The sequence below is a fragment of the Ruditapes philippinarum genome, unplaced genomic scaffold, assembly GCF_026571515.1.
Source record: "Ruditapes philippinarum isolate M1 unplaced genomic scaffold, ASM2657151v2 ctg1267_1_1_1_1, whole genome shotgun sequence".
Classification (NCBI taxonomy): Eukaryota; Metazoa; Mollusca; class Bivalvia; order Venerida; family Veneridae; genus Ruditapes; species Ruditapes philippinarum.
The window spans coordinates 300,144-319,639 of NW_026859684.1; the positions used below are offsets into that span (position 1 = coordinate 300,144).

The 19,496-nt window shown below is 33.2% G+C and overlaps 1 protein-coding gene across 1 annotated transcript in view; it reads right to left on the reverse strand.

The window, feature by feature from the left end:
• Positions 1-14,919, reverse strand: part of LOC132757496 (glutamate--cysteine ligase catalytic subunit-like) — a 37,699-nt gene extending 22,780 nt beyond the window's left edge. Inside the window, exons 1-4 of the mRNA XM_060748793.1 lie at positions 14,602-14,919; positions 4,777-4,886; positions 4,031-4,150; positions 2,870-2,935 (exon numbers count right to left, since the gene is read on the reverse strand). Of these exons, the coding sequence (XP_060604776.1) occupies positions 2,870-2,935; positions 4,031-4,150; positions 4,777-4,886; positions 14,602-14,751 (446 nt within the window). The 5' untranslated portion in view covers positions 14,752-14,919. The remainder of the gene's footprint in view (positions 1-2,869; positions 2,936-4,030; positions 4,151-4,776; positions 4,887-14,601) is intronic.
• Between the last annotated feature and the right edge of the window lie 4,577 nt (positions 14,920-19,496).

Here is a 19,496-nt window from a genome sequence, read left to right on the forward strand (position 1 = left end):
TCAAGGGCAGTACCTCTATAAATACTGAATAAATCCTCAAGCAAACCCCCAAATGAATTACTACACATGCTGACCAACATTCCTGTTAACTTTCATGACTCGAGGTAAAATACTTTTGGGGCTAGGCATGACACAAGTTGAAAATTGCAAATTTGTACTAAGTCAAGGGCAATAACTCTAACAAAACTAAATTAATCCACTGGCAAAACACCAGGTGCTAAGCTTCACATGCTGATCAACACTCCTGTAAAGTTTGTTTGTTGATTCCAGCTTGATTGGAAGAAACATGACACAATATAACGGAACAGTTTTCAGTAAGTAAAGGTCAATTACTCTACAAACACTGAGTAAATGCACAAGCATGGAAAGCCTATGACCCTCCCCCACCCCACCCTCATCTGTCAAATTTAGAAATAATATACAAAATATTTATCTTGGGTTTTAATTCTCACATTACACGTTTCTGGCTTTTATGGTGAATGAAAACTATTATGATCCTATTTTCATTACTTCAGCCATTGAAAGAATTCAATGTAATAAGAAAGCAATTTCATTATTTTCAAGTACATCTATATTTAATTTTTGTAAGTACCATGATATGTATTGTACTGTCACACACGTTTCACTATAAATCATGTGGTGTTGTAAATAAACATTTTTTTTAATTCAAACCCTAGATAGAAATATTGTAAAAACATCACCAAGATTTTTCTGAACACTTGATGTTGGTCTTTACCAGTAATATATGTGCAAAATTCCAAATCTTTCACTCACTAAGTTTTTTGTTGTTGCTTTTTTTCTTCTTTCAGAAAAATAATTTTTATTGTACAAATTTGTGTTGTTCAAATTTTATTATTTTTAGGCTTATCATTATGGCCGATTCTTTTAAAGCAGGCTATGCCTCCAGATTCATGCTATTTTTCATGAAAATTTTGAAAATGTTATAAAAAGTAAAACATTGTGAAGTGAACAAAGAAAGTAATTTACATATTACAAACGACTCTTTCAATCCATGTAAGTTACCAAAACGTGGTCAAAATATACATAAATACCTCTTACAGCGTTAGTAACGCAGAATTACAGTGATAAATGCTAAAAAATCAGTCATTAATCGCACAAAACATGTGAATATTAAATTAAATATTGAATCTTTTTACTTTTCTTAAGATCTTAATTATTTTTTCTAAAGATTGAATTTCTTGAAATATTTTGGTTCATCTGGAGGCGTGCAGCTTTAAGAGATGTAACATTGTTTTTGATATCTAACAAACATGAAAACTGACTGCGCAAACAGAAACAAAGTTCCAAAACAAAATATTATGCTGCTATTCTACATAAGGCTTTAACCGTCTGGCAATGATTTTGAGCATACGTCATTTGCTAATACAAATGTATACCAACTTATTCCTTTCATACAGGCATATTTGAATAATTTTTTTTCAAAATTCAAACAAATATTTTGTAATGGCAGGCAACAGAGATAAGCTTTTTTAAACACATTTAAACAGAAAACTGTGTCGTAATTGGTCATTTAACTGTATGACAAGATTAATGACTATCTTTGTTACTTTCATTGTAATCAACATTTTTGCGATAAAATACCTCGATATATTCAAGTCGCATATTAAGTCTAAAACTTTCATCGACTTGGACGTTATTAACATTTTAATGGTTTTGCATTGTAATGCCTATTAAAGAATTAAAAGTCGATCTACATTTTTTTCCATACGCATTGATGTCTCGTAAATGACCTTTTTATAAAGATCTATACTGAAGTACATGTACTGGACTTGATGGGATTAAAATACTGTTTATATATATATACCCTTTTGTGAATGAAAAATTTATAATCTGTGTGGGAATTTTTTTTTTTTCAAAACTTTATTTTATATATTTATTTGCAAAACTTTTCATCATGATAAATTACCATCACGACCAAAAGGTTATTGGTCCGTATCCTACTTGATTAACACCATGATACCAGAACCAGTTTTCAAAGGAAAAACACTGACTCCCAACTCCATTAATATATTAAATAATGTCTAGTTTTCAATCCTTGTATATAGACAAGCACTTATATAATTAATACATTTAAATTTTTTATTTAGAGGACAATATAAAACAGGTTCATCCAGTTATTTTGAATTAGAATTGCTTCATTTTATCAGCAAGTAACAAGAATAGTTATTGAGTTTACCTTACTACCTGACCACCAGAATTACCTTCAAATTACCTTCTAAAAGATTAACAAACCTTGAGGGAAACTGTTATATTGAATTTTTTATCAAATCAGCATTATACATCATCATATGCTCAGTGTTCAGTGTGAAATATTGCTTACAATCCTCCCATGAATTATCAAGAAAAAAAAGCCAGGTTTATATAATTACAAGACAGTCATGATAGCCCTAGATCCAGTGCTAGAAAAAGTACAGTCATCTTTTTTGTATAAGTACTTTATACTTTAATTTCATACACAGTGAACAAGTTGTCCAATTAGAGATTTTTTTTGTTATGAATATCAAAGGTGGGAGGAGGGTGGGAGAGCTGTGGCAAATTTAAGGCCCAGGAACAAATTTTGTCAGATCTAATGGAAACTGTGAGTAATACTGAGTCTGCTGAATTCTCTTGCAGGTAACCATGTACTGGTAGTTTTCATATAATTTCAGATATAGTAATATTGGGAAAGTTGTATTAACTGCTGTAGAAATGTTTACTTGGAAAACTTGTCACATACAAAATGGTAACTTGGGAAAGCTGTTAAGATTTATTAATGTTGTCAAAAATAGAAATTTTAACTTAGGAAAGCTGTCAGATATAGTAATGTTGTTTTGGTGCAGCTGCCAGGTGTAATAACTAAAAAAATTACCTTGGAAACGCTGTTAAAGACATAGGGTACTCATCTGCTGCCAACAATTTCCTGATTTCTTCCCTCCTGAAAAATAACAAGAAATGTATAGTTATTTCTTCTAGGTGACAAGGTTATGTAATACACCACAGATTTTTTTTTAATGGACAATTTTGTTCTTCCATGATATGGATTTGAAATTAAAATTCATGAACATGTGGACTTAATCAATTTTAGTTTATCAATTTGCCATGCAATGTTATAGTTCTAACAAAATATCCACATGTGCTTGAATTATTGTCAGACTATCTAGGGTATTATTCCATCAGTAAAATGTTGGGAGTTATCACATGATTTTAACAGATTTAAAGTATATAAAAAGGGCTGTCTGTAATCATTGTTACCAGCAGTATACAATCATGTTTGTACCGTAATAAAACCACATCAAATCACCTCCATTGGAAAAATCATGTCAGAAATATTTTTTGTAAGAGCCAAATCATCTCTAAATCCTACTTAAAAACAGAAGGGAATTACTTTTGTAAGGAACATTTTATTCTGTCAACAAACAACCCTACTGAAACATTAAAAGTAGCAATCTGTATCAAATATCAGGAGTAATACACCAAAGGATATAAAAACTGTATGATTTTATTTTTTATTTTTCAATCTATGTATACAATTTGTACCAATTTTAGCTTGATACCCTTTAACAATGCACAAAAACAGTTTAGGGTCATATTGCGACTTTCCAGCTGTATTGGTGGAGAAAGACCTAAAGTGCCCCTCTGTGCATTATTTCAGGCACAAAAGGCACCTGAGTAGAACCATTGAGGTTCCGTTAACTAGCTGGATAGCTACCTCACATGTATGAATCCAAAGTCCTGTCGGGTTTAAAACCCACCATGGAGAGTCGCAAACAGTATATTCATGGTATATTCTATGTTTTAATGAGGGTCCATCCGAACTTTCAGGCACAAAGAGTACAGACCCCTGGCAAAGGGTTTGAAGTCAAGGACCTTAACCACTCGGCCATGGACACCCCATAAATTCTTTTATTAAAACTGAAAAACATAATTTATAGAACACGGGTACTGATAAAAACTGATGGAATAGGAAACACATGGATAACTTCAACTTTACAGCTGTAAAAACATACTAAAATAGTAAGAAATAACAAACCTTAGTTTCATGTTGGATTCTACAAGGTTAAAATGAGCCATCATGCCCCCGTATGGTTTTCCTGGAGTACCTTCCACCATATATGCTGCGTACTCTGGCCTCCATGTTGTTGGGTGATTGCTGAAAGTAACAATATAAACAATATATTTCCAACAATAAAATTCAACACTATGTGTTCATCTTATATATTCTTATCTTACAAAAATAATTTTAGCTGCTAAAAGCCTATCTTATTCAAGAAAATTTGTTTAACAATTGACAAGGATAGCGAAAATTTGGAAAGTCAAAGATCACCCTTCTTAACCATTGACCTGATAAACCTGATTAGTAATTACAACCAGTATAGTATAGTTAGTCCACAACAAAAATTTAAAAGATTAAAGCTGTATGCCTCCAGATGAGTCAAAATATTTCAAGAAAATTCAGAATTCAAGAAAAAATTTACATGTTATGTGCAATAAATAACTTAATTTTCAATATTTGTAACCAATGATATTTCTTCTGTGTTGCTAACACAGTATGGGCTATTTTTGCATATTCTAATCTTGTTTTGGTAATTTTTGTAAATTTTGAAAGCAGTTAGCAATGCGTTAATTTATTACTTTCTTTTTTATTAAATTGATTCTATTTTACTTTTTTAATACATTTTAATTTTTTTCATTAAAATTTTCATAATTCATGGAGGCATGCTGCTTTAAAGTCATTGTCAATTACTGGTTCAACAAAAATACAGTTCCTTTACTTACTCTGGATGCTCTTTCTCAGTTTTCTGGAGTTCATCTAAGACAGGTAAAGCATTTAATGAAAGTTTGGCAGTTCTGTTCTTATGGTCGAATTTTACCAGCATATACTCCACCTGAAATTGACCAATATGGTATTATATGTTAAAACAATTGTTTGTAATGGCCAAATTCAGCCTGAAAAGGGTACAATCATATGAGCTATTTCAGCGGCTAAAACGAAAGGCCTCTGACGATAAGCAAACAAATTTCTTATATAATTCAACAGAAGATACATGAAAAGTTAAAGAAATGTATGACAATAATCATGCTTCACTGCAAAATACATGTTGATAATGATATTTAAAATTTTCAAAGCAACTGGCTTGTCAGTTCTGAAAGCATATGCAATGGCAGTAACATTTTTTTTATTATATTTAATTTTGAGCATAGACAGTCAATGAAATGCATAATAAGAAGCATTTTAGTTTGCAAATATCCTCACCCTGGGGAGCAGTTATGAGTTAACTCCTAATATGATTTAATAGGAGTTAACCTATTACTGCACTAAGGTGACGGAACTATGTCCTGAAAACTCTTCAACATCAGTTTTCATTTTCTTTTTTTTTCTGTTTTTTATTTCAGATTTACTCCTAGTAAGACCAAGAAATATATCTGCCAAGATTTACACATACAAATATATAAACATTTTCATATTACACTTTCATTTTTTTAAATTTATTATTGACTGTCCTAAAAATCGTTCTAGAAATGTCAATCTTTTGTTTAAATCAATTCACATTTTCTTCTAGTACTGATTTTTGACACAGAACAATTATTGAATGAGATCAAGTTTTTTTTTTCTATAAATAAACCTAAATCTGTTGTATCAACACACCCACACTGTGCCTGATCATAGTTTTACACTTTTTAAATTTTAATACTGTTTTAGAGCCTATTAAGAATAAACACTGTCCAGACAAGAGTATAAAATACCATGTCAAGGGCCAAATCAAGCTGAAGATCAACTTGCATACATGTACATATTTCGTATCATTCAGTGAATTACTGAATTTAAAATTTATGGGTCACCTTTTGGTAGATAATAACATTTTAAGGACATTAATGGTGGAATGTCCGGGGACAGTTACATCTCAGTGCCTTAAGGGGTGGATGGACCCTCATTAAGCCTAGAATACATATATACATACGTAAAAACCGATGCTCTCCATCTAGTATCTATATAGTTACTCTGATAAGGGATCCTTGTTATTACAAAATTTTAATCAAGAATGCATGATAAACTTATAAAGAGCAATTAGCTAGAGTTACATCCTGTCTAATGTTAAATATAACAAATGAAAAAGAAAAATAGCCAACACTTCAACAGTATTATAGTTTGGTCACTCTGTATGGATAGATATTTAACCCATGTTTTAAACTGGTGACAAAAGGTGACAAAAGCATTTAACAACATGACATAGCATTTTTTTTTCTATATTGATTAACTGAACCCTAATTACCCTGGTGAAATATAAAATAAATAGCCTTGGCCAAATGTCCAGAGCCATGTCAGTCTACACTTCTATGCAATCTGACCGCAGGCTCTATACTGGGGGTGTCATGTTTATCTGTTTAAACGGGTTAGTACAAGACCAATAGCAATGATCTTATAAATTACCTTTGCTTTTACTATGACAAAATATGACATTTTGTATTTGAGCCGCGTCACGACAAAACCAACACAATGGGTTTGCGACCAGCATGGATCCAGACCAGCCTGCGCATCCGCGCAGTCTGATCAGGATCCATGCTGTTCGCTGTCAGTTTCCCTACTTGTAATAGGGTTTGTAAGCGAACAGCATGGATCCTGATCAGACTGCGCGGATGCGCAGGCTGGTCTGGATCCATGCTGGTCGCAAACGCACTATGTTGGTTTTGTCATGACACGGCTCATTTATCTAACTTGTACAAACTTGCGTTTTTCTGACTGCATGCTCTCTTATTGTGTATAGTACTGCCCTTAGGCGGCAAAATGATTACTCTTTAATTGGATATCTTTTGTAATCTTGTTAATAAATACGAACTAAATGTTATATCTTGAAATTAAGAAACAAAGTAAATGTTTTAAATCTAAGAATATTTTTGTGCAATCGGTGCACCACAGTTACTAGGTCGCCATTTAAACGGTTAGCTTTTTTGCTGACCTTGACACCCTTACTCTATGCTATTGACTGTTCACCTTGTTATCCAGAAAACTGATTGAAAAAACAGAAACTGGACAAGTTAATTAAAGACATACAGCTGGATACATATACAGAGGCTAGCTTAGTATAATATACTCAATTTTTAATGTCTCATGGGTAATGATATAGATCTGACCAGATCTTCAAAGAATCAATGTTGAGCCAAGTATTGACTGATAGTCCTAGAATTCACTCAACTATTAAATTACTTTTGTCTCAGGAGGTCTTCAATCTGCTAGTTTGTTACTAATGAAATCAATAATGCACATGTACTACATGTACGCTCTGTATACTTATATACAATTCATGTAATCACTTATTTCCTATTACATGATTTACATACAATGAATGTGTTTTTTGTTTGTTTGGGTTTAATGGCACAATGACACCTTACAAGCCATACCACGCTCAATAATAGCAATGTTAACATAAGATTATAAAACCTAAAAAGGGTTAAAACTGAGTCATAAACTTCTGAAAGTGATAATTACTTAGTAATATCTATCACCAACCTGCCCAAGATCATGTTATTAAAGGAGGAAATGTCTGACAATGAAATATTCATTGCAACTTATACAAACAGGAGCATCACTGTAGCCTGCTAAAAATGTGTCCTATTCAATATCTACCTGATCATGAAAGTTTACAAGATGGGTTAAAGCAGAGGTTTATAAATATCATGATGTTTGTTAAATATGGCTTTGTTCCAATTTGATTTCCATTCAGATGATATAAGTTTACTTATGGAAGGTTATGTAACATGATTTTAACTGTTGTATCAATGCATGTTGTAAACATGTTCAAACAATGTGACATGATTTTTTTCACTGCTATATCAATACATGTTGTACACATGTTCAAAGAAAGTGACATGATTTTTACTATTATATATATTGTACATGTGTCTGTGTTGGTATCAGGATTTGGTTAAGTTTTAGTGAAGGGAATGAGTTGAATATTCAGACACTTCTTTAAGAGTATAATAGGCCACTATCCAAGGTCCCTAACTCTAACACGGATTTTAACAGAATTATGGCCCTTTTTGAACTGAATTTATTTTACATTTTTCATGCTCTAATTTTACAATCAAGCATTCAAAATAGTCAAGTAGGCTGTCCTACCAACAGCTTTTGTTTATTAATAAAAAGCAGTGCCCCATATACCAAGACTATACATGTTTATTAATAATAAAATGTATTTGTATAATGAACAAGAGCGATCAGTAATCACATGTGTCGCCTCATGATGGCCAATTTCATGTTGGGACAAATTTTGTGACAGACGGACAGACAGATGGACAGTGCACAACTAGACTTGGTACTGATCATTCCTGTAAAGTTTGGATAAAATTGCACCAGTAGTTTATGAGTTGTAGTCCGGACAAGCTTTTGTGTATTTGGCAACACACAGAAAAAAAACACCTTTTTATCAAAGGGCCATAACTCGGCCAAAAATTATTCAACCAGAAAACCCATGCAATATGCGCAAGGACTTGAGCTACAGATCAATCCTGTAAAGTTTCATTGAAATTGCATTAGTGGTATAACAGAAGTAGTCTGGACAAACTTTAAAAATAAAAATTATTAAAGGACCATAACTCTGACAAAAATCATTGAACCAGAAAATGCTGACAATATGCACAACTACACTTGGTACTGATCATTCCTGTAAAGTTTGGATGAAATTGCACCAGTAGTTTATGAGGAGTAGTCCGGACAAGCTTTTGTGTATCTGGCAACACACAGAAAAAAACACCTTTTTATCATAGGGCCATAACTCAGCCAAAAATCATTCAACCGCAAAACCAAAGCAATATGCGCAAGGACTTGAGCTACAGATCAATCCTGTAAAGTTTCATTGAAATTGCATTAGTGGTATAAGAGAAGTAGTCCGAACAAACTTTAAAATTAAAAATTATTAAAGGGCCATAACTCTGACATTAATCATTGAACCGGAAAATGCTGATAATATGCACAACTAGACTTGTTACTGATCATTCCGGTAAAGTTTGGATGAAATTGCACCAGTAGTTTATGAGGAGTAGTCCGGACAAGTTTTGTGACAGACGGACGGACAGACAGACGACAGAGAAGTGATCCCTATATGTTGCCACTAATCCGTAGAGGCGACACAAAAAGTCTCTTTCCAAAATAATATTATATCAAAATGGTAATTATTATTATGCAGACTACAAGTGCAAACAAAATACGACATACAAGTATATATAATATCAGAAATTATACAAATATTTTTTTAAGGCAGAAATTTTTAGGAGCATAGTAGTCATCACCTTATGATGTTTAAGTTCACTAGGTCAGGAAGTTTAGATAATCAATATAGTGCAGCAACAGTTCTGATTTAAAATACTTGTATATGCAAATAGAAAGACGGACAAAACCCCACATGTCAAAACCCAACACCTTAAAATTTTAAAGAGTGGACAAAATCCCAAATCTAAATTTTATAGAGTGGACAAAACCCCACACCTCCAATTTTATAAAGTGGACATAACCCCACACTTTTTATTACTAATATGTATAGACCTTTGACTGACAATTAAGAGTTGGACGTTATGCCAACACCAAAGCTGAAAGAAAATCTTCATTTGCTTGCACCTGTTGTGACAGAAATCGTGAATCGGTCATTGTCTTCTGGTGTTTTTCCAGAGACGTGGAACAGCGCTGTTATTAAGCCCCTTTTGAAAAAGAAAGGCCTTCCCTTAGAATTGAAAAACTATCGGCCTGTATCAAACCTGTTATTCTTGTCGAAAATTCTTGAAAAAGCTGCAATGAACCAAATTTCAAGCCACATTGAGTCCAACAATTTGTTACCATCTTACCAAAGTGCATACCGTAAATTTCACAGTGTTGAGTCTGCTATGATGAAAATGTACAGTGATCTGCTAGAAACAGCTGATAGCCGCCATGTGACAATAGTTGTAATGATTGATTTAAGCGCCGCCTTCGATACTATCGATATACCAATATTACTTGAAATCCTACAGAAAGACTTTGCCATACAGGGTATTCCATTAAAGTGGATCGAATCTTATTTAACCAACAGAGATATGAAAGTTGTCATTGAACAGTCCTCATCGGATACAGAACCACTGAGGTTCGAGGTTCCCCAGGGTTCTTGTGCTGGACCGGTGATATTAACTCTCTATATAGCTGCCCTTAACAAAATAGTCCAGAAATATCCGGCGGATTTGTATGGATATGCAGACGATCATAAAGTGGCATTTAAAATTAGAGCTGGTGACAATCACAGCGAAGAAATCGTTCGCCAAAAACTCACTGACTGTCTTAATGATATTGTGTCATGGATGACTAGATTTAAGTTAAAAATGAACAATAGCAAAACAGAAATCATCATTTATGGTACAAGACATCAGCTGAAGAAATTGAACATTTCCAGTGTCAATGTTGGTGGGGTCGAAGTCAACTGTGTTGACAATGTGAGAGACCTTGGAGTACAGATGACCAGCACTTTAAGTTTTGACATTCATATTCAAAAGAAGTGTCAGATTGCACACATGCAGTTAAGAAATTTGAAAGCAATCAGAAAACATCTCACTCAGAAATCTGCAGAAATCCTTGTTCTCGGTTTGATTCATTCACATTTAGACTTTTGCAATGGATTATTCGCTGATATTCCAGCCTATCAACTTGATAAATTACAACGTGTGCAGAATTATGCTGCTAGAATTGTCACTGGAGCTGCTTACTATCAATCCAGTGCTGAAATTCTTAAATCACTCCACTGGCTTCCAATTCGAGCAAGAATCATGTACAAAGTTATTGTGACTGTGTTTCGTGTTGCAAATGGCACCGCTCCATTGTATCTTCGTAAATTGTTCACTAAATGCCAGAGTCAGTACAGGAAAAGACTGAGATCCTCATCATCTAGCCACATTCGGTTTGATATACCATCAACAAATTCAAAACTTGCTGATAGATCCTTGGCCATTGTGGGACCTAAATGGTGGAATTCATTGCCAGACTATCTGAAGGACATTACCAATGAAAATCAGTTTAAGGCCAAACTTAAAACATACTTGTTTGGACTGTTTTTTAACTAGAGTTGTAGATTGGCTGTGCCATCGAGACTGGGTTTGGGAGTGTCTTGATCAAGCATATGTGTATATAGTCTTAATAATGTACAGCGCAATCGAATATTTAATACATTTTTGCGCTATATAAATGTCTTGTATTTGTATTTGTATTAATTAAATAAGCTAGACTTTTAAGCAATCTCCTGGAATAAATCCCTAAAACCCTTTATCTATATTTTCTATAAATACCAAATGGTTCTACTGCATATATTTCTAGTTTAGAGCCACTTTACAAAGATACGGTTACCACATGTACAAACATTTAATACAAGGTCTAGTGTTTTGCTAGACATTGTTTTACTTTAATGTTAGACTATGCTTTATATATACAATGTACTGTTAAAATTTTCTTGTGCAAATGTCATAATTCATAAACAAGATGTCATACAAAATAAGAAATACTTCAAAAGTTCAGTGACCATATACAATCATATATACATATTATGTGCAATCTTTAACACAGACAACAAATGTAAGAAGAATAAAATTATGGAAAATATGTTGAATATTGTAGGGAAGACATGTCAGTTACATCATAGATTATTCCATTAAATGCTTGCATGTGAGCAATTATGTACACTACATTCTTGACCATTAACACCCATTTGCTGCATAGTGAGTAAAGTTGTGTTCTCGTATTTCCAAGGCAATTACTTTTAAGAGTTTCAAAAGCAAAACCAATAGTTATTTTTATTTTTTAGTATATCTATACATAGCCTTGTCTGAAAGTGGGGATTTTCTCTATATAGCATTTATAAAACATCTCAATGGTTGTGTAACAAAGACAATTGTCTTGAAAGGACTATGAAAACTGAAAGTAAAATGGTGATATAATTTACTTTGCTCTTAATCTGAATAAATAATAAGTTTTCTCAGTTGTATATGTAGCATTTTGATAAAAAAATACAATAAAAAAGTAAAAGTAAAACTCCTAGCAGGTGCATGATGTCTAGGAGGCACTTGAGGTTGTTTATGCCTAATACCTTGGAATTATGGGAACCATGGAAATATGAGGCACCAGTATAGTCAGATGCTCTTTGATCCTATCCATTTAGCTGGTAAAATTGTTCAACTTTTACTTATGGAAGTGGCTAGCCGTACGGGCCCGTACGACTAGCCAAAAGTTCTAGCCGTACGTGAGTCACGTACGACTAGCCAGGACACACTGTATTGGCTAGCCGTACGGCACTTTTCAAAATTATATGGAAGTCGAAAATGCATATGTTATTTTGTGTCTTTAAACGAGTGTTAAAGTTGTATGTTATAAGTTATAACGTCCTTGATTTCCATGCTTATGATTTGTTGTTTTATTTGTATGAAAGATGAATTGTCAAATCATTTTTGTTAATTAAGCACATGGATCGAATAAATAATGATCGGAGGGGAATAAATAATTGAATAAATAAATAAGTAAATAAAAAGAATACTGAAAAAAAAACAGTGGAAAGCAAAAATAATTTAATAATTTTCAAATACAGTATAGATAATTTTAAAAATATCGAACATAAAAGCAGAATCAATTAATAAGCCTTAATTAAGGCAAACTTTCCTTAATGATGGACAAACTTCTATATCGTCGGTAATTGACGCAATTATCAGAGCCCAAAACAATTATTTTCGGCGTTTTTTTATTGTTTTTTTTTATACTTTTTTTATTTGAAAATTAAACTAAATGAAACAAAATAAATTATCAAAGTTTTGTAAACTATTTAAATTGATGTTATTTAATTAACTGCAACCAAACGCTATTTTTTCTCGACGTCTTGAGATGACAAAAATATATACTGTATTCGTATACTTTCTTTACTGTAGCCAACAAGGCGATTATAATCTCTAAAAAGTAAACATACGAAGACAATTGCTGTGTCTTGTACAAGTCCTCGCTTAAAGTCATAAAATAACATATGCATTTTCGACTTCCATATAATTTTGAAAAGTGCTGTACAGCTAGCCAATACAGTGTGTCCTGGCTAGTTGTACGTGACTCACGTACGGCTAGAACTTTTGGCTAGCCGTACGGGCCCGTATGGCTAGCCACTTCCTTTACTTATTTTCATTAATTACAGATAAATATGACACTTAGAGTCACCGTACCAGTGCTCAACCAGTTTTTTACAAAATCACGTAAAAACTCTTTCATAACAAAAAGTTTGCTGGGAAACTTATTTTTGTAACAAAGCTGGCCCTTTTCAACTCACAATAAGCTAGAGCTTTTTAATTACACAGATCAGGATACAATTTACCACGGAGTTGTATCTAGGGTATAAAACCACTATATTTTTCAGGCAACCCAACCAGTGCTCGACCAGGTGGTTTTATCTCTATCAGAACTTTTATTTTATAAAAACAGATATAATTTTTTTTGTTCAACAATTCTATTACAAAAATATTTTTAAAAAATTATGTTTTAGTGTCTATAGATGTAAATATGAGAGTAAATATGATAAGAAGGAAATGCTATACATTGACAAATAAAGTGCTTATAAGAGATTTGGAATTTTCATATATTGGGATGTTTTAGATAACTTATTATCATATTTATTTTACTAAAATCACTCTGCAAAAGTAGTTAAGTGTGATATTTGGTTAAATATACAAATGTTCTACGCTTTTAGTGGTGTGTTCCCGATATGTTTCCGTACAGCTGCCATATTTGTTTACATGTTCATAACCCCTGCCTTTTATGGAGAGCAGGGTTTTGATAATTTTTAAGCACCTTTCCTATGGAAATCAATTGGAATCATTAGAGTAAAGGCAATTTTACAAAGTATTGTCCACATTTGCCCTAAATTACCATTATTTCAGTGTTTTAAATAGTTTTACTGCTACTTTAAATATAGAAATGTATTTTTGTACTGTTAAATATTGTCTGCAAAATGGCCAATCTTCTACCAAAGTTGGAGTACTTGTACATGGTGTAGAGGTTACAGGTCAGGTACAAAAAGCACAAACAAATTCCCAGGGTTTTTCCACTTTTATGCATTAATCATACACAAATAGAAGTATTGGTCGAGCACTGGGCTGGTCGAGCACAGGTACTGTGACTCTAATATTCATGGGATCAGCTGATTCACGGTAGATATGCATACATTGTCAAAAGTAAATAGTGCACAAATCGTGTAACCATGGCCCAAGTCCCTTAATTATTAGTCCAATTATTAATTGTACTAGATTACGCAATGAGAGGTGAGATTCTGACCAGAACAAACATATCTTGGCATCTAGGCACATCAATATATTTCAAGACTACTGGATTATAAATGCCTCTTTAATGTATCCAGTATGAATTGTCCAATTATACAGAGATGGACATATTCCTTGCTTTCTTGACAGCATTGCGTTAACAATATTCATTACACTGACACAGGAATAATATGATGACATGCAGTTGATAAAAATTTGTTATCCCAAAATAAACAAATCTAAATATTACATTAAACTTTCCAAGACAAGACATCTCAATGAGTATTACAAACAAACAAATTTACCAACCTCATCCCCCCAGTACAACACGTCCTTGGTCCGGTCACGTAATTTCTTGAATTGGTTTAAAAATTGTATAATCCCATGCGTTCTAACGTGGTCAGCATGACTTTTGGTGTCCTCCCAAGATAGTGGTGATCCCTCGGATAATAAACCCATAACTTGTCACGATATATCAACAGGCTTATTGCAAAGGAACTATTTAAATGAATGTGTGGTTTTGACTAGAACGGTCTACTTTTAAATATAATGATACGCTAGAGTGAAAAAATACTACATAATTTAGAACATTAGTGTTTACATTTGGAAAGCAGACTTGCGCATGCGCAGAAACTTAATACATTTACGAATTAGCAGTTTCACTTTTTTCGTCTATGAGGCTCTTCCGGGGATTAGTGGGAGTGTACAAATCACCCCATTAAATACGATGAAGAAAGAAACATAATAAAGGGGGTGGCGTATTGATGAACGCAGTGGTAGGCCTCTTGTTCTATGTTATGCGTAATAAGTAGGTAATTTTAAAGGCCCTAATTAGACCTAAATTAAACATTATACTACAACGTTATAAAAATTATTATAACGATTATTCAAATACAATGTATATTAATAGTATTTATACGGCTAACAACATTCTTATGCCATTTTATACAACTAGAATACTTAGTAACACATGTTACCTACCGGCTCCTTTGTTAAGAGCGGTCTAGTAAATCACTTACCGACCGGTTAACAGGTCTGCAAATAGATACCGACCGGTTATTGTTCTATTGTTCTCTATACAATAGAAAATATGTGAGGTCGAGAAACTCGTGCATTACAGTATACAATAGTCACCGTAAAATATCGCTATATTGTGGGGGAGGGGGGGGATAATGACCACTTTGAATAGGAAAAGGGTCGATATATATTTTAAAGATTAATCGAAATAAATTAGCGCATACGGCTGTAAGTACCCTCATAACTTATATTCCAGATTATTTGCGAGAAAAACGAACTGGCTACTGTTCTGGCGTTGAAGTTTTGTGTTTCGCCGATATTAATGAGTATAACAACGCACATTAAGCCTTTCTTTAAAGTTTGCTTTTCGGTATACCTAACATATTTGCCGAACTATATAGCTTCATAAGATACTAGTTTTCGGTATTTATTTCCACAACTATGTCTGAATTTGCACAATCCTGCATTATTTTAACAATTCTGCATTATAGGATATATACGAAGATTATATTATTGGTGCATATCGAATCAAAGTCAACTTCTGCATCTTTCTTTTCCAAAATATTACTTTCAGTGAGAGTATAGTTCATCTTAAGTATAAGACCGTTTTTATCATTTTTTCCCAGTTATTTTTACATTACAATTTGGATTTTGTATACCAGTACCAAGAATACGACTTGCGCTTCCATTCTAGACCGCGTGCTTACATGCGGTCTTATAACGGATTATGCTAATTAAGAATACACGGAAAGAAAATTCTTCCAAACATGGATGAAATTCTAAGAACATTTAAAATCAGCCATCATAAAAAACAACAACAACAAAACCCAACTTACATAACCGTGTAACTACATGTATTACTAATATTTATTCATAGAACCCCGTTGAAAAAAATCGTATATTTTAATTATATAAGAAATAGCCTGATCATCTATTTACCATGAAATTTATTATATATAAAGATAAAGTGTTCCGTTTTAATGATTAGAAAACATTTTTATCTTCCTCAGTATTTGTTTATATTATTAATATGTTATGTATTCATATATCAAAATAATGATCTTACCTTTCCCTACTCGACAAGTTCTGTTTTCATTTTCTGTGACTCAACTCAACAAGTACATTACCTAATGAAACACCACGAAAATCACGAGAATATTCAAATAACACCTGATTTGTGAACGAATGTATTACAAGAGCGTAGCGGATGGTATCTTTGCTTGGCTTTGGAATGCTTTCTTAAACATGATAAAGTACATAAGTAATATGTTTCTTGTGAGTAATATTAATAAAATTAATACTGAGCTAAAAACTGATATATGGATAGAAAAACAAAAGAGCATGTAGGTAAGATAGTTACCGCACTCGGAATAGGTCTGCATAGTATTTACAGACCCGGTGGCCTTTTAAAAACCTCGATCGCTACGCTCTCTCGGTCTTCAAATCGCCACCCGGGTCTGTAAATACTATGCAGACCTATTCCTCGTACGGTAACTATTACTTATATACAAGTACATTCTCTCCATAAATCTTCAGATTATGCTGGATTACATCTATATTTTTTTCATATATACATGTAATCTGATTTTCTAGCTGAATTCTTAAAACGGCATGTACATGTATCTCAATATGTTGCATAGGCCTACATACGCTTATAAAATCATTATATATACGCGAGATATGTTCTTAACTTGTATCCTTTTTTAACAAAGCTACATAATTAAATCAATTAAACCAATGTAAAACAAGAACATAGTCCCTCAATTAATATGACAAATATAAAAATATCATTACATTAATATTTATAGAAACAACACAGAAGGCGCACCAGCATAATTACATGCAACGTATCAAGGAAATGTATGTGTTTGTATAAGTTCTTAAATAACGATTTATTCCTTACTTATTCAATCGCTCGAAGTGGCTAGAATTCTCAATATATCTGGTACATACATGTAGTTACACGTGCACCCCCTTATGATCGATAAATATTTTAAATACATAAGCATGCCCTCTTCTCTCTTCACATTACCTACCTAAAGCACGTCTAAAATTAGGACAAAAAGTACGAGTGTAATATATAAATACGACCACACATTTCTAAGGATTCGTTCATTCAGAGCATGAATTAGAACTTGATCGTCACAGTGAGTCATGACCAGCTATTTATACTTGTACTGAGCTTATGCTAATAGTTCTTGTCAATTTTGTTTTTGTAAAAATAAGGTACAAATGTGGCCTTGGCAAACAGAAAATTTGAGCCTACAGTAAATTTCATTGAGTAAAGTTATTTTTGGCGCTGTGGCATGATTGATATATTTTGTTGTAGATACCTTTTAGACAATGCTACTTGCTAAATACCTAAAAGCGATTAATATGTCCTACAATTTAAAGGTAAAAAAGGATTTAACAAAAATGAATCCCAGGCGACAGCCTTTTGTCCAAGGGGTAGGAATTACAAATCTTTTGGGTAATGCTACTTATTATCTTATTATAAGTTCTATGTATATGAGTTTTAGACTAGAAAGGTTTTAGAATTTAAAGCATGTAGTCACAAGGTTGTTTTTTTTCTATTTTTTTTTTTGGGGGGGGGGGGGGTGTTTACGAATGCTATTCGAATATTATGAATTTGCCTATGACAAGAGCTAAGATGAGCTTAAACACACTGATACATAATTAAATCGCTTGAATATATGAACAAGTTAAATTAGCATTTAAGAGGTTCAGGATATGAGTAAGTACCTTTTTTCTGGGAAGTTTTTTGTGTTTGTTTGAGTTTGAGGAGTAATTTGTTATATGAGCCGCGTCACGACAAAACCAACATAGTGGGTTTGCGACCAGCATGGATCCAGACCAGCCTGCGCATCCGCGCAGTCTGATCAGGATCCATGCTGTTCGCTATCAGTTTCTCTACTTGTTTTAGAGTTGGTAAGCGAACAGCATGGATCCATGCTGGTCGCTAACGCACTATATGTTGGTTTTGTCGTGACACGGCTCATATTTCCTGTTTATGTCATAGAAATATTTCAGGGAAGGGCCCACGATAATGTTGTTAGAACTTTTGGCCCAACCCTTTTGTATGTACACTTGATAATGTCTGTAAAATTATGAAATTGTATATTGTGTGTATATTTATACAATAAAATATTATTAAACTAAATAGAAATATAGAAGTATAGGTGGCAGTACCCGAAAAAGTGTCCGTCAGTTTGTACCAGTTCATATGGTTTAAAACACAGTCATCATATTTTTTCTCTCCCGACATGGTAGTTGTACTTATATGTATGATATTTTATCATGCCATTACTATGACAACTGCCTGATAAAGCCTGTCTGAGAACATCAACCTTTCTCAGTCAGTGACTTGAGAACACTATGTTCCTACGCCAGATCAGCACTGATGATGTTTATTGTTGTTATTGTTTAATTGACTTTGCTGAATATTTATGATAATACACAGTAAATAAATTGTTAAAACAGATTGTACCAAAAATTGTGTTGTGTTATAAAATTATTGGTAAAAACCCTCGGACTACTTTTTTTGGCGTAAAACCCTCTTGTGGTTACCGTACTTTCAGAAATTTAGCGCCCCGAATTAAAAAAATAAGATGCAAAGTCATAACAGAGGCATGATAAAAAGAATAACAGGTTACTGTCTTTTGAGGAAGGAATTTCTCAGACTCGGCTAGATATGGTCCGGGTGGGCTCGACAAGCCTCGCCCCTTCCAGGACCATATCTAACCTCGTCTGAGAAACCCTTTCTCAAAAGACAGTAACCTGTTATTCTCTATATCTAATATAGTACTTAGCTTAATAATGTATGAAATGGTATGATAATCTGGGAATTCAGTGTGGCTCGCTGTCGTGATACACAGACACCTGAAATAGCATAGACTTGCACATGACATTTCAGGCAGTCTGTAATATTTATTTCATTGAGATAGACAAGACATGTTCCACACTATTTAGACCAGGAATATTATGTTTTGCCATGGTCCCTATTACAGCAAAGCAGTCATTCCCTCGCAACTTATCTATAGATAGATAAAACACACTGTAATTAAAAGACGAATTAATTAATGTTTCAAGGGAAAGCATCCACTTAATTACGTTAATATGGTCCGTGTATATACCTACCAGATAAATTAATTATCCATCGATATTTAATTATTTAACGTTACCTTTCT